Source organism: Merops nubicus, unplaced genomic scaffold (assembly GCF_000691845.1).
Source record: "Merops nubicus isolate BGI_N331 unplaced genomic scaffold, ASM69184v1 scaffold21428, whole genome shotgun sequence".
NCBI lineage: Eukaryota > Metazoa > Chordata > Aves > Coraciiformes > Meropidae > Merops > Merops nubicus.
The window spans coordinates 15645-28671 of record NW_008623946.1 but is presented as its reverse complement, the minus strand read 5'-3'; the positions used below and the strand labels follow the sequence as shown (position 1 = coordinate 28671).

The following is a 13027-nucleotide window of genomic DNA, read 5'->3' as shown; positions in this document are numbered from 1 at the left end:
CCTACGACAGGGAGAGGGTCCTTCCTTACATTTCAATTATGCCTTAGATCCACCCTGCTGTGCCAAGTTCCATGCCAAAAAAGGGGTCTGATGCTAGAAGCTGAAAATGCATTGTAGAAATGAAGTAACCGGTGTTGTGCTGTTGTGTTTAAATCTGGTTTTCAGATAAGGACCAGCAGCTCCTTCTGGCTCCTGCTCCCTACCAAGAAGGTGTGAATACTGCGCTCCTGGGCTAGGAATCCTTAAAAGTGTTCCCTCAACCCATCTTCTAAATTCACAGAGAATTTCAGCAGGCCTTTTCAGCTCCCTCCTCGCTGCCTGAACATAACCAACCCTGGAGAAAAAAAGTGATATAAACCTCTGAGGTCTTGAAATCTCACTCACAATTTAGACCAAATGTCTCACAAGCTGGGTGCAGAAAGCCAGTCTCCGAAAGCCCAATATTTGGGATTAAGTGGGAGCTGAGGATGCTCACCGCCTTTGTAAAGTGCTTGAGGATGTGAAGGTGGATTTAGGGCTCTCTGTGGCAAAGCCAGCAAGGTGGGCGACGGTCAGCCACTCGCAGCATTGCCCCAACCCTGGAGATCAGGGTATGGTTTTGAAAGCTGTGTTACATCAGTGGCAAGTGCTTCTGAAAAGATTGAGAATCAAAAAATTTTAGCTTTCTAGTCTATAAAACACAGAAACAGTGAGGAATTTGGTCTATGTAGACCTTTTCTGAATGTTTCTGTAGACTAAAGAGGAGTGGTTTCCAACAGGCAAGGAAAGTTTACTGCTAAAATGAAGTATTTTCTCAACAAATGCTAGAAAGGGATGACAAAAGCTTTTAAGGCGGCAAACAGGAGGCAAAGCTGGTCCCAGACCCCACTGTGCCAGCACACCTGGCTTCAGCGTGTGGTGCACAAATGCTCACGCTCCTTACATTGAAAGAAGGAAACAAAAATATTCAGCTGCATTGTACAAGATTCTCTTTTTTATATATATATATATACACACACACACACAAAACCCCATATCTAACAGATTTACCGTATTGAATTTTAAAAAGTTGCTTGTAGAAGGGTGTTGGATTTTTTTTTCTCTGGTTGCTTTAGGCAGTGCTGTTGCTTAGAAGTTAAGACACCAGGCACCATGTTTTTAGAAGCAAACCAAGCCAGTGAGGAGCAGTAAAGGGCTTAGAGCTTTGTTTTTTTCCCAGGAATTGGCTGTGAGGAAACTGCAATGTGCTGGGAACTGAGGGGCAGGGATGCAGAGAAGTGATGGTTCCCCATCCACCTCTGCTTAGGGATTATGTGCTTCGTATTACTCCCTCTCCACCTAAAAGCACCCCACCAGTGGCTTCCAAGACTCAAGAGAAAGTCAGCGTTGCCATCTGGCCGCTGCCTGTTCCTAGAGCAGAGAAATGCTATGGAGAGAGGCTGGGAAAAAAAAGCACAATACCCTTACTGTTCCTGCTGGGAAGGGAAACAAAACAGAAGGAAAATGGGGAGGGAGCCAGACAGTGAAAGGCGAGTAAACACATCCACGGTTACGTGCATTGACCGAAACACAGACAACACTCATTTCTTGGTTTGTCTTTTTATAAATCCAGAGGTTTTGTGCAACGTGTTAAAAGAGCTCGTTTTGGTTAAAAACCGCCCAGCGCAATGGACGTACGGAAGCGTGTTGGGCAGCAGAGAAAATCCAATGGAACACCTTCCTGCAACGGGATACTCCAGTGGGATAGGAACCAAAGGAAAGTCAAACTGAAGCAGTTTACAAGGTTTGTCAGGGTTTGAGTTTGTTGGTTTTTTTTTTTTTTTCATCCCCATCCTCTCCCACCCCGACGTTACAAAATGTTGCTGTTGGTTTTTCATTTTATTAATAAATGGGCTCCTCTGCAGTTCATATACAATCGTAGGCAAATTTTAATCTTCCATTTTATACAAACAACTCAAAAAATATTGGGAGTGAAGTATGGTAGGAAACACTGCTCACGTTGCTAGTTACTATGCGTGTAGGAAAAGGAGGAGAAGGGTTTTTTAGTGCACATCTCCGGAGCAGAGTACCCCCCCTCCAAAAAAGATACAGTAGCTGATTATAGAAAGGTAATGTCCACAAAATTAAGTTTTTCATGCTATTCTACTTTCCAGTACTATAGGCTCCAATCACTTTTGCAATTCCTCTGTCACAGCCAGGTGGGGAAACGCTGAGGTATATTAAAAAAGAGATACCTGCACCTAGAGGAAAACCCATCTTTAGAAAGAGCTTTTTGTGGTGGTTTGGCGTTTTTTTTTGGTGCTGTACAGGAATTTCACCCAGCTACAATTGCTTCCAATTTATAGTTGACAATAGGTGACGCCTCCATTTTTTAGGCACTTCTTTTACAAGGGAGTTGTCGTTTCCTTAAACCCACTTTTGGCGTCCTGTCCCACACTGCCCCCTCCCCGACCCCCAGTAGGAGTCAGGGAATAGTTTCTACTCTTGGTCAAATTGATGTATTTCCCCCCCTCCATATGGAAAATTTCCTATGTATAAAACCACAGAGGAAATGTTTAATTAAAGTGTAGAGGAACATCCTTAGCAGTTTTACAAGACAGAAGATGGCTCCTTCGTATTTAAAACTAATTTCACAATTTAAATTTGACCTTTTTGAAGTATACGAATGAGACATAAATATAGGCTATCAATCCGTTTAAAAATTTCATTCACATAATTGAAAATTTTTTCATTTATTAAAAATATCACATTTTGAGACTAGAAACAGTAAAGTGCATGAAAAGTTTAAAATATAAATTCAAGAAAATCTTATAGCAGCAAAAAAGCAGAATAAAGAAAAACTTAAAAACACAGACACAACCTTTTCCTATCACTGTGCCTTTTTTTTTTTTAAAAACATTAAGCAGCCAACCAATTTCTTTCAGAAAATTGCATTATGTTTAACGCCTCTTGAGGCACAAGGTTTTGAACTGGCCACCTAGAGCATAAAAAGGAGAAGAAAAAAAAAAAAAGGAAAAATTATTTCTGACACAGCCAAAGAGCGTTAACAGTTGGGAATGAACCAGCAGCTTTTTAAGTCAACCCTGACTGACAACAGAAAAGAAAGTTTATTTAAAAAGTGTGATGGCTATTTGGCAACTAGGGTCAGGAAAGATAATCCAAGGAATGACTACGGCTATAAAACAAGCACGCTGACAGCTACTCCTCCTGCCCTTTGGAGACAGGTCGTTTCCAGCGGCTTCTTCCTGTACCCTGCGCTTAAGAAGTCAATCCCAAGTTTCCCATCTTTGCAGTGCAGCTTTGGAAAAGGGAACCTAGGATGAATTTGCCGCTTTTTTATCCACCCAGAACCCAAAGGTGACCGGCTGGCTTCAAGTGCTATTTCTTCCCTAAGTCCTGCTTCACCAATGAAATTATGTCAGGAGGATTCAGACCTCAAATTTTATCACAGGTACTAAGCTGTCTTTGGTTTTTAGATATTAGTTAGATGAGGGGCAGGGCCACACTACTAATCACTTATAGTCAGGTATTAAGTGCTTCACTCATGTGCAAAATTTATTTTGGGTGCAGAGTTCAGTCTCCGTTTTGGGTTAAAACAAATGGTATTTCTAATATTCTTTCTACCAAACAAGCATTTCTATTTCTGTTCTTCTTTCGCCTAATAGGTTGGCTCATTTTGCCCTGTTTGGGAAAAAAGCATTATCCTGAAACACGGTCATAAGCAAGTTTTTAATCTCATTTTGTTTCTAAGTGCAGCTTCCTACTGAAAAAAAAAAAATCATATCAGCTTAAAAAAACAACAATAAAAAAATAAATTAAAAACCTGGAAAGGGAATAATACTTTGGTTCCAGCCCTAGTGCCAAATGATACCAATATGCACCGAAAATGTGCAAAATCTCATATCAAACACATAAGGAAAGGAGCTTGAAGAAGCAGCTTAAGGTTGGCCATACTTCACTCCTATATACTTTGATTTACAACTGTACAGGTCCGTAACAACAGGTCCGTGCCCTCAGAGGGGCAGGGCTCCACTACCTCCGGCTAGGCAAGTGCACACCGTTGACAAGAGGCAGGAGTGGTGGATGGAGTTCTAGTTGTGTTAACAGTGAGAAGTGGTCAGAAGGGATGTGAGGGTGTGGACACCCAGTGATGTTGTTGTCACCCAGCCACTGAGGGTCCAAAGGCCCCAGGACACCAAGCACGTTCATGTGAGTGTTGGAATAGAAAATGTAGTCAATCACACCCTAGAGAGAAAGAAAAACACGACAGTGAGAACAGACCTCGCTTCGGGCAACCGCAGCTCGACCGGCTCCTGGCTGCGGTGCGCGGCACGAGAACCGCGCGAGGCGTTCGGCTGTTGGCACGCCGCCGGCACGCCTCCCTTCTCCTTAAGTCACTGGCCTGAGCCAGGTCAGGAACTTAAAAAAGTGCCAGCAAATCAAGGTAGGAAAAGCGTCCAGCGAGTGTAGGAACCAGTGTGAAGTGCTTACAGGAGCAGAGGGAGAGACTGCCAACAGTCAGAAAATTAAGACAGCATCCTGGGGAGACCAGGCCAACGTCTGCCATTTCCAAAAAAATTGCTGCTTACTTTGAAATCAAAAGTGTAATTGGTGTAAGGCATCAAGTTGTTTTCATAGGCGCTCTTGAGCTGGAAGCCATGCGTGATCCTTCCTTCAGAAGCCCCGTTTTTCCCGCTGCCACTGAAGTTCATGAGACACTCGTTATAACGCAACTCCTTGAAGTCCTTGTGGTTGTCGGCCACTATGCCGTTGCTTAAGTATTCCACTACGCCTGTTTGCAAAGGAAAGGGTTCAGGGAACACTTGGGGAACATCAGCCTCGGAGTTAAAAACCCAGACACCAACAAGATACCCCATGAGATTAGAAAAGAGCTTTCCGTCCAAGGGGGATCTACGTGGCGGCCGCCTCGGCCACCTTTGAGCCGTACACACCCTTCTGGCGCACAGTGCAGAACGGGGGCTCGCCAGTGGTTCTGACACCGTTTTTTCAGGGTAAACCCCACAGTACCTGTACCATAGCATGTGTGTGATGGGGTGCTAGAGAGGCAGCTTTTGTCCTGATATTATGGTACCAAACGTTGTAACTACTGAAGCAAACCCATCTCCTTAGAAAGCTTTAGTGTTCCACCACCACCTCATGTCCTTCCCACTTATTATTGCTGCTCAAAGCATGGGTATTTATTTAATGACTTATTTAAGACCTGTTTATGTTTTTGTACATCTCCGCAGGCGCAACCAATTTTTCTGGAGCATATGGGTGACCACAAAAAGCAGTTTAGTCAACTGGAGGACTTGTGTTCTCTTCAGACAGATTTTGAAAAATGGACATTCCTAAAAAGGTTTCATCCAAACCTACCCTGGGGAAGTGCAAACCACCCCATCGCCCTCAGAGGAAAAGAGGATTCCTAAAAGGTAAGTTACAAATGAAGCCCAAACCAGTCTTACCTGAATCAGGCAATGAATTGAGATCTGCACACAGCACCAGAGGGATAGAGTTAGGATCTGCCGCCGGGCTGCCTGGCCTGCTGGAGGCTTTCTCAAGGATGTTTTTCAGTTCTGAGACAAACATCATAGTCTGAACGAGTTTCACGTCTGAGTATTCAGGGTCCCAGTGCATGTGGGCATTGGCCACAATAAGCAGCTGCTTGTCCACATGAAGTGATTTCATACCTGGATAAATACATACATTTTTATCAGTGCAAGGCCAGTTGTATGAATACAGCAGATTCCCCCATTAACATTCAGGGTGTAGCTAAAAAGGACTCCCAAGTCAGACACAGCAGCACGTGGTTGTACTTTGGTGGCTGGCAAAAAGGCATCACCCAAACCACTGCTCCTTTTCACATCAGCAGCACTGACATATTATTACGGGATGAAATGTCTATTTATCTCAGAAACAGTATTCTGAAAGATAGGGCAGAAAGTCACAGGCAGCTCCTTCCAGTCCTGCAATTGAGACACTGCTCCTTTGCAGTGTACACTGGCAGCAAGCCATCAAAAAACAGCCACGCCAGACAGAGCAGGGTGGCAATCTGAAGTATGTTGAAATTGTCTACCACATCTGCTCAAACTTAATGAAAATGTGACAGTCAGTCAATCAAGTGGCATGAAAAGATACCTGATAATCTTCTTCCACATCAGTACATTAGCACTGTCATATAATCACGGGGGGAGGATGGAAGGATTCAATCAAGGGGGAAGAAAAAAGAGAGTTAAAAATAGAAGGTGAGCATTACTGACAGTTACTGGTAAGAGCATGTGCATGTAACTCGCTGACCTTGGAAAAGGTCTGTTCTCCCAGAAGGATTTAACAGAATAAGTAAGCTGGGACAGAAGTTCAGAAGGAGAAAGCTAAATGCTGCGAGTACAGGCAGACTAGGAAATGATGTCATCTCCACCCTGCCCCAGCCAGGCAGCTCAGCTATTGTTTCTCAGAGGAGTACAGTGAACAGCATTGGCTCATCTGAGAGTGTTTGGGTACCACCACCAGCAGTAGTATTCTAGGGAACTGCAGTATCTAGGAATAGCTCACACCTTTGGGTGGAACTGAATAATCAACAGGAGAGCCCCAGTCATACTCACTTGTTCCAAATAATTCTTTGTGCACCTCTAGCACCACGGCAACTCCGATGTTGTCCTTCGTCATCACTCTGTTCAGCATAGCTTCAGAACCTTCAGAGTTAGCCATGGCCACCTGGTTGAACTCCACTGTGTGCTTCTGCACCAGTGTAAACCTGAGGGAGCAAAGAGCCTGTGATGTGCAGCTACGTGAAAAGACACCGTTTCCATCCACACTCCAGTCTCCTGATGCCCTAAAATGCCTCACTTCCAGTCAAATTGAAGGTACCTACTGAAAGGGTGTTTTTTGTTGTTTGTTTTATGCTCTAAGAAGATTAGAAAGATTTAGAAAATAAATTGGAAAGAAAACTGTGGCATCTGTGAGCACCACAGCATAATAACCACTTCTCTACAGACCCTTGTTCTTATTTTAAAGGTCTGAAAAATATCTGTTCTCACAAACTTTTGCTATCCCAAACCAGCTGAGTTGTTTTGATACATGACCTGAAAGCCCTACTTTTGTGCTTGGAAGCAGTGAAAACTCTGAAAGGTAGCGAAGGCTTTGCAAAACTGCCATTCTAACTCCTGAAAACTGTTCCAAGGGAATATTCAGAGGGACACTTGCTGTGGTACAACCCCCTTACTTTTCAGTTTTGAAGAATATTGCACAGCCATCCACATGCTTTTTCTCCTGCTCGGACATGATTTTGGCACGTGACTTTGGAGAAAAGAACCCGTCGTATCCTCGTTCTTTCAAGGCTGGCAGAAAAAGGGTGAAGTATTGCTCTGTTTCCACTTCCTGGAATGGAACACAAAGACCTCAGGCTAAGACAGTCAAGTAAACCCATCCTCCTGCTGCCGTGTGGCAGATGAAATAATCTTGAGATTAAATAATCTCCAGAGTGCTTTTGCACAAGGGTCTGTCTCTCACTGTTCTGTAACGATGCATTTTCTTCATAGTAAGATTTGGCTTCCAAATTTTTCAGCATTTAATCTTGTGAGCTTTTCAGACCAAGTTAACTACTCTCTTCCTGTGTAAAACTTTTACTCACCAGAACTTGCTCAGACACCGAAAGATCAGTTTAAAGGCAGAAGTGTTCAACAATCCTAAATATCGTCTATGAATTTATAATATCACAGCAGGAGACAGGTACCAATGACAAATAATGAGTTCAACATTGACTATAAGAGTCCCCTTGTTTGCCAGGGAGAGTATTTTTGGGACTTTAACATCTGCCCCATGCAGGAAAGGACTAGGAACAGCGGCATCTGGGGTACAGCATTCTACACTCTCCCCATATACCCACGAGAACATTTAGGATGCTTATCTGAGGAAGAAAAGACCCAGATCTTCCAATGTAAATTACCTACTAATTCAGCTAATGTTATCCTCTTCACTCTATCTATCTCATTTCATGAAACACAAGCCAGCATGTAAAGAAGGTGCTGAGCACACAGCTTGTAAACCCCAAATTTTGTTAGCAAGCAGGAGAGTACGGTGTTTGCAAGGGAACACTGCATTCAAAAAGTGGAAGTTCATGTTTTCTGTTCTGATGAAAACCACGGTTCTTTTCCCAGTTACCTGAAGACTAATGATATCTGCATCACAGTTGACAATTTCTTCCATGATTCCCTTTTTTCTGTACTCCCAGTTGAGTGCCCAAGACGGGCAGTAGCCGTAGAGCTGCCGGGTGGCGTATTTATCACACAACACATTGTAACACATAACTGTGAAGGAAGCTGGAAAGAAAGAAAGAAAGGGAAAAATTATTAACCTCTGAAGACAACAAAGAAGAGCCACCGGATGTGGAGCCTGAAGAAATGCTGCCTCTTGCACTTTACCAAAGGCAACAATAGAGGGCATTAAACTGACTGCAATACCAGACACTCCACGGGTGCACCCTTGTGTGAGCACAGGGAAAAGAATCACAGATTTACCTGAGGGCAGAATTTGGTCTCGTTCTTTTAAAGTAATCCATGGCCTTGGAGGCAGCTGCTCTGGATGAACTAAAGAAAATAAACCAGCAATTAATTCAGAGTTTATATTTACCAGTTACAATTTCTAAGTCAAAATAATGGCTGGACAATAATGTTCCATACTGTGGTTTGCAGCCTCAACTCCCGAAGTGTTTTTGCGCTCCATGGGAGGCAAAAAGCATTTAGAGGGCTACCTATAGTCAGAACAAACTTGTTAGCTGTAAGATTCATGATGATTTTGGTCTCTTGCTTTCAAATTCAGAAGTGCTGCTAAAACCGCTCCTGCACCTTGAACATCTTTTTTGAAGAAGGAGGGCTAGATCTGGTAGCAGTTCAGCCATCCTATACTTCCCTTCTCCAAGCACCTCACCCTACATCCATCGTTCATGCCGTGGTTTAACAAGTGGCAAACCAGAAAGCTCAGTTACAGAACCACGAAGCAGGATTTAAGTCAGGTAGCAGATGTTCTTAATCACTTTGGTATCTGTAGATCAAAATGTGACATTCTGGATTGTAATGTCTAGTGGAAAGTATCAAAATGGCTTCAGTGAGGGAGACCTTGCACTTTGTTGGTAATCAAAGGGTTTCAAATAGAATGGTGGGAACAATTTGCTATAACACAAGAAAAGCTTAAACAATATACAGCAACCTCTTTCACTGTGTGTTTGTGCATACGACTGGAACCACCTGACAATACTGCAAATGCAGTTGGAGAATACTCTCCCTACATCGGTTCAGCTTCTTGTTGAGCAACAAACACTGCCAGCAATGCATGCTTCTAAACTGCTTCTGTCCACCAGGTCTGTAGGGCTGTCACCTGCTAGATTGTCAAGCATGTAGTTCAGTAGCTTTCGAGTTCCATCTGGATCTTGGTAGAGGCTGAGAATATCTTGTGATAAAGGATTGCCTGCCAACAGCACAGAACAACAACGGGGTGATTAGCTGCCTGACTTTCTTAAGGCTTTCCAACAAAATAAAATCTCCCATAATGAGAACAGACAGATTGACTCAGAAGATATTTAGGTTGCTTCACTTGGAACTGTAGAATATCACAGTAACAGATGCTATAGAAATCACCAGCACACACAGAGTTTCTTCCTTCCTCCAACTCATCTCAATTAATAATAGAGTAGGTTAAAGGGTTTATTTACCTAGCTACCGATCTGAAATGGTCTTAAGGAAGTTTAAGAGCATTTTTAAAAAGGCAAGCATTGTTTTCCAAACCTGCTGGTGATTTATGCTACAAGCATAATATCTCAAATAAAAAGTCAGAAAATGTTGAGGTAATGCACAAAGCTTTTGAGCCCAACCCCCTCGGTAATTCTAGAGAAATCCTAGGAATGTTTCACTATGAAGAACTCACTCACCTTTCAAACCTAGGGTTTGTAGCTGGAAGAGCCGTCCAAGTTCATAAGGCAAAACCCGTAACAGATTGTTGTTTAAAAGCAATTCCCTGCAGCAAATGCAAAAACACTTTTGATGAGGATCACTTCAGAAGAAAACTCTTGACACGCTATGTGCCGCTCACCTTCAAAGAAGATACTTTTCACCCTGAATTTTTTTATATTGTGGAAAGATATGCCCATGTTCCTATTTCAAAGCACTACCAAAATACTTTTCATCAGGAAAAGAAAAAAGCTACAAAACCCCCAAACCACAAAATTAAATCAAGGAGAGTTTACAGCAGGCAATCACCAAGTCTCAAAGGATGTTTCAGAGGGAATTTTTCAGAATTATTTTGAATACAAAAATAGAAAGTCAAATAAAATTCTCGGCCCAAATCCCAGAATACAGATTTTGGACAAGTTAACCAGAATAATTTCTCTCACCTGAGAGATACCATGTTTCCTAGTTCTGCTGGTAAACTTCTGAGTTTGTTGGATGACAGATCCAGGTAAACCAGATTATGAAGCTTGGCAATATCAGGTGGAATGCGCGTGAGATTATTGTCATTGAGGTGTAGAGCGGTCAAGTGCGTCAGCGACCAAAGGGACGTACTTAAGCTCCGCACTCTACCTAAAAAAGAAAAGCAAAGAAGCACCTCTTCAGTCAGGTTTGTACTCTATGGGCAGATTTAAATCATAATCTGACCCTCCCCATTAAAAGGACAGCAACAGAGGTACAGTTTTAGGGAAGCAGACATGCTACTCAAAACCTGATGTCCAACCTGAGTTTGTGTTTTAAATAAACTGGGCTGAACATGAGCTGGCCAGGCCCAAAGGGAAGCTGGTAAGTCAGTCACCCCTCCTCCCACAGCTCGGAAAATCTGTTCTCACAACACAACCCCCTGTCTGAAAACATCTAGTGCGAGCCTGGGCCACCAAAAGTCAAACCCAAATCAACTCACCCGAGATCTCTAATTCAGCCCAGTGCGACTTCTTCCCATTGGCTACCTCTTCTGCTGACATGATGGTGTAAATTCTGCGAGGATCCGGAGGATCATATTTTTCCTTTGGCATCCCTGTTAGTCTGAAAGACCAGCACAGCCGTTAGCAGTTGACATAATTTCTCCATGTCCAGGCTGCCAGGAGATTACCTTCCCCACTGGCACCCTGAAAAACCACGTGTCCTGGAGTTTGTGCACGATCAACGTTACGCCGACGTCAGCCCAACCGCTCCCAGCGTGTGGAGCTAAGCAGGTGCTCAGAGTTTTGCCCACAATGGAAAAGGACACTTCTTCCTCCAAAGCTGGGCTCTCCACAGTCATCCCTAGTGCCACCATGTACCACCCCTCCACAGACTTGCTGGATTTCCAAGTTTCTCCCCCAGACTGAAGCGTGACCCACGTCACCACTGAGTTATTTGCAGCAGACAAGACGACAGCGTTTTGCTGTTGGTGGTGAAAGCACACAGATTGCTCCCTCCTCGTTTCCCCAGGGAACCAAGGACTGGAGGGAAGGCCCTTCTCTTTGCTTTTACAGCAATTATTTCCAACATTCAAAGCCCCACTTTCACGGGCCACTTGCACAAGGTTGGAAATTTCAGTTTGAAGGGCAATTAGCTCAGGCTTTTGGTTAACTATCTCTCTTTCCTGCTTAATCTCTCCACTCCTTTTTACTGCTAATGGCCCAGGAGACATCAAAAGAGCTCAGGTAAAATCGTCTTTAGCTGTTGTGGGGCACAAAGAGCTTCAGCCCAGTCCAAGACTTTGCTATCAGATGCTCTCACATTTTAAGGGTGAGCACATACAAACTCAACCAGGCTCATTTTCCAGATTGCCAGAAGAGAGCTCTGATGTCCCGTTCAAAAAACATGCTTTCCAGATGACATAGGGAGAAGTTTCCCTCTGTACCTCCCCATATCATTGTGCTGAGAAAGAGTCAGGGGGAAGAGGCATTGTTTGCTTTCAAAACTTAAGGTTAGCTGAATTTGCTGTCTGCTGCTCTTTTCCTCCCCAGACACACAAGATCCACAGACCTTGATTTCATACAAATCCAAAGCAGCTGGTTTTGCTGCTACAGGATGCAATTTTTTTTCCCTCATACATACAACTGGCTGCAATTGCTGTGAGGCTCTTGTCCCCTGCAAAGGTTCTCAGTTACAGGTTTAGGGTAGCAGAGGTCTTCCTTCCCCGACGAAGGCCCAAGGAAATTCCAGTCAGGCTGAATTCAGGCTCCCTGTTGGAATTGCAGGGCAGATGTGAGCCCCATGTCTAATTATAGCCACCTTCTATTTGCAGGTGAAGTCATACGGTGAGGAAAGCTACAGGGTAAGAGGATTCTGCGCTCACGCTGCTCAGTTGCAGCAATACAGTTTGGGGCCATGAATGAAACAGATTATTTAAGGACATGGGATTAGACCTGAAGTCCTCTGAATCTCGTTTCAGAACCCTAAAATCGGGAACAGTGCTTCCCAACACAATCAGAAGTACAGGCTATGCTTTGGGAGTGCTACATCTCCAGTGCCTGGGTTTTGCTGGATTTATCTCCACTGTTCAAGTGCAGAAGCAGGGAACAACCCCACAAACAGGTTAGTCCTCAGAGTCCCTGCCGAGAGCCACAAGAGCCCTATTTCACCTTTTCTCCCAGGCATCCTTGCCCTTAGACGCATACGAAACTAACCCACACTCCAGCAAGCTTTGACATGGCTCTCCCTGGATTTTCCTAGACCCCTGGGTGGGACCATAGACACCCGGCAGAGCTGTGAATCCCTGCCAAGACCCGAGTGCTGGGATCAGTCCTGTCACAGAGTCACCTGCAGTGATCCTTTAACAGAAAAATGAGATTTCGTTACCTGGCAATATTTCATCTGCCAAGGCACACTGCAGATTAGAAGGTAGAAACCTAAAAGCTGGGTGGTGGAACACCAACAAACAATTGCTTAGGGTGGAAGGGAGTTTTTTTAAGTCTTAATCATCAAACATTGGAACTGACCCAGGATGGGTCTTCATTTTGCTTTTTAATCTGTTGTATATTATACCAACCCATACTTCTGCCACATCTGGAGCTAGGACATCTCAAACTTCGCTGTTCACACATGTCCATTCAAAGTGT

General features: G+C 43.8%; 1 protein-coding gene across 2 annotated transcripts; it reads right to left on the bottom strand.

The window, feature by feature from the left end:
- Positions 1-4011: 4011 nt before the first annotated feature.
- On the bottom strand, positions 4012-10993 carry CNOT6L (CCR4-NOT transcription complex, subunit 6-like). Of its 2 annotated transcripts, none has more exons than XM_008945255.1 (11): positions 10882-10993; positions 10364-10550; positions 9902-9987; positions 9319-9441; positions 8496-8564; positions 8140-8297; positions 7202-7356; positions 6567-6733; positions 5445-5669; positions 4569-4771; positions 4012-4224 (listed from the first exon to the last, which is right to left on the bottom strand). In XM_008945255.1, exons 1-11 carry the CDS (start codon positions 10991-10993, stop codon positions 4012-4014), a joined length of 1698 nt encoding a protein of 565 aa, XP_008943503.1. The 2 variants fall into 2 exon arrangements, with proteins under 2 accessions (XP_008943503.1, XP_008943504.1); XM_008945256.1 differs by having other exon boundaries at positions 6582-6733; positions 9352-9441.
- Positions 10994-13027: the final 2034 nt, after the last annotated feature.

Excerpts from the sequence above, each read along its gene's own strand:
- CNOT6L (XM_008945255.1), bottom strand. The coding sequence starts at position 10,993 with ATGCCAAAGGAAAAATATGATCCTCCGGATCCTCGCAGAATTTACACC. Across the intron at positions 10,551-10,881 it reads GGCTGAATTAGAGATCTCGG|GTAGAGTGCGGAGCTTAAGT; the intron begins GTGAGTTGATTT and ends TTTCTTTTTTAG. Across the intron at positions 8,298-8,495 it reads AGACCAAATTCTGCCCTCAG|CTTCCTTCACAGTTATGTGT; the intron begins GTAAATCTGTGA and ends CTTTCTTTCCAG.